The sequence below is a fragment of the Trichechus manatus genome, unplaced genomic scaffold (assembly GCF_000243295.1).
Source record: "Trichechus manatus latirostris isolate Lorelei unplaced genomic scaffold, TriManLat1.0 scaffold00105, whole genome shotgun sequence".
Lineage (NCBI taxonomy): Eukaryota > Metazoa > Chordata > Mammalia > Sirenia > Trichechidae > Trichechus > Trichechus manatus.
Genome location: NW_004444041.1, coordinates 8,687,268 through 8,688,730, shown reverse-complemented (window position 1 = coordinate 8,688,730; position 1,463 = coordinate 8,687,268). Strand labels below are relative to the sequence as shown.

At 32.7% G+C, this 1,463-nt stretch overlaps 1 protein-coding gene across 2 annotated transcripts in view; it reads left to right on the top strand.

The window, feature by feature from the left end:
- Nucleotides 1-1,463, top strand: part of USO1 (USO1 vesicle transport factor) — a 115,241-nt gene that overhangs the window by 110,807 nt on the left and 2,971 nt on the right. For both annotated transcript variants that reach the window (XM_023737635.1, XM_023737636.1), the window contains one exon: nucleotides 126-224. In XM_023737635.1, the coding sequence (XP_023593403.1) occupies nucleotides 126-224 (99 nt within the window). The remainder of the gene's footprint in view (nucleotides 1-125; nucleotides 225-1,463) is intronic.

Genomic DNA, 1,463 nt, shown 5'->3' with positions numbered 1-1,463 from the left:
TGGAAGTTGTAATTTGGAGGGAAGGGTCAAGAAAGGAAAATTTTTTGTTGTTGCTCCTGTAAGTAGAAATTTCCTTGATTAAATTAATGCTTTAATGTTGCAACTCAGCAATTTTTGTCTCTTAGGAACTGGCAACATTAAAGTCTCAGTTAAACTCACAATCTGTGGAGATCACAAAACTGCGGACAGAAAAGCAGGAGCTGTTACAGAAAACAGAAGCATTTGTAAGTTATTTCTTTTTTTTGTTTTTTCCTTCTGAAAGGTAGCAAACACAGGGTTGGTATAATATTACTTTTCAGCTACTATGAAAAAGAAGAAAATTTGTTACATAGCATCTTCTGATAATATTCACTAGCGAGAATTCTGGTCACACAGGCTTCTTGGCTGTGGCAGCAGTTATATTATAGTCAGACTCACCAGGTCAGTTTACTTGGTTAGTTTAATGTTTCATTTTGAAGCAAAATAATCCTGGTGGAATTCTTGGGAGATCTTTATATTCAAAATCAGATGCCAGAAAGGAGTGGTGCTGAGATTCTTTCATGATTGGCCTGATTCACCAAAAATATTTCAAGGTCACATTTTCATTTCCATACCCCTGAGATAGAACTTAAAGTCTCAAATGAATACTTGATAAAGCACTAGAATAAATGCAGTGCGGATTTTTAGGGAAATTGTGCGTTCTGCCATCATATACTCCTGCACATCTTTTGTGTAGAAATTTGATGACATTTAAAGCAAGAAAAAGAGATTAGTCTCCTTAATTTCTATAATACTGATTTTCCCAAATATTGGTCTGACTTCTATGGAATTCCCCTCATTGAATGTCACTGAATATCTGTAGTTAATTTTTATGCAGCTCCTAAGGAAAGTCTTATTTTTTCTTTGATATATTCATTTATTCATTCAACAAATTTATAATGGGTACCTTATCTGTGCAGGGTACTATTCTAAGTGCTAAGACTGTCTAATAATAAACTAGATAAACAAGGATTAAGGCAGTAAACTGGTAAACAAATAATAATTTTAGATAAAGACCATCTTGAAAACAATAAAGCAGAGTAATGTGACAGAATGACTGGTGGAGGTAAGAAAGACTCTTTTAGGGTAATTGGGAGATGCATCTATTGAGGCACTTGATATTTGAGAATAATAATACAAAAAGAAAGCTAAGTTTCCATTTGTCCAAATTTTCTGAGTTCTGATGATTATCACACCAGAGTAGTGTGGGAGCAGTCTTCAAAATGGGGTATAAGATAGCTCTTTGCGATGGGAAACAAAATATTATAGCTTCCGATTAAATTTATTTTTCTCAACCTTTAACAATTTCTTTTTGTATGTTTTATAACATACATAACATATTATTGTAGTAGTTCCATGTATATGACTTACAAATAAATAAAAACTATATTGGAAGTACACAGTCACTTTTATTTTAATTGGTAAAGATGTGCCATCAAAAAAAT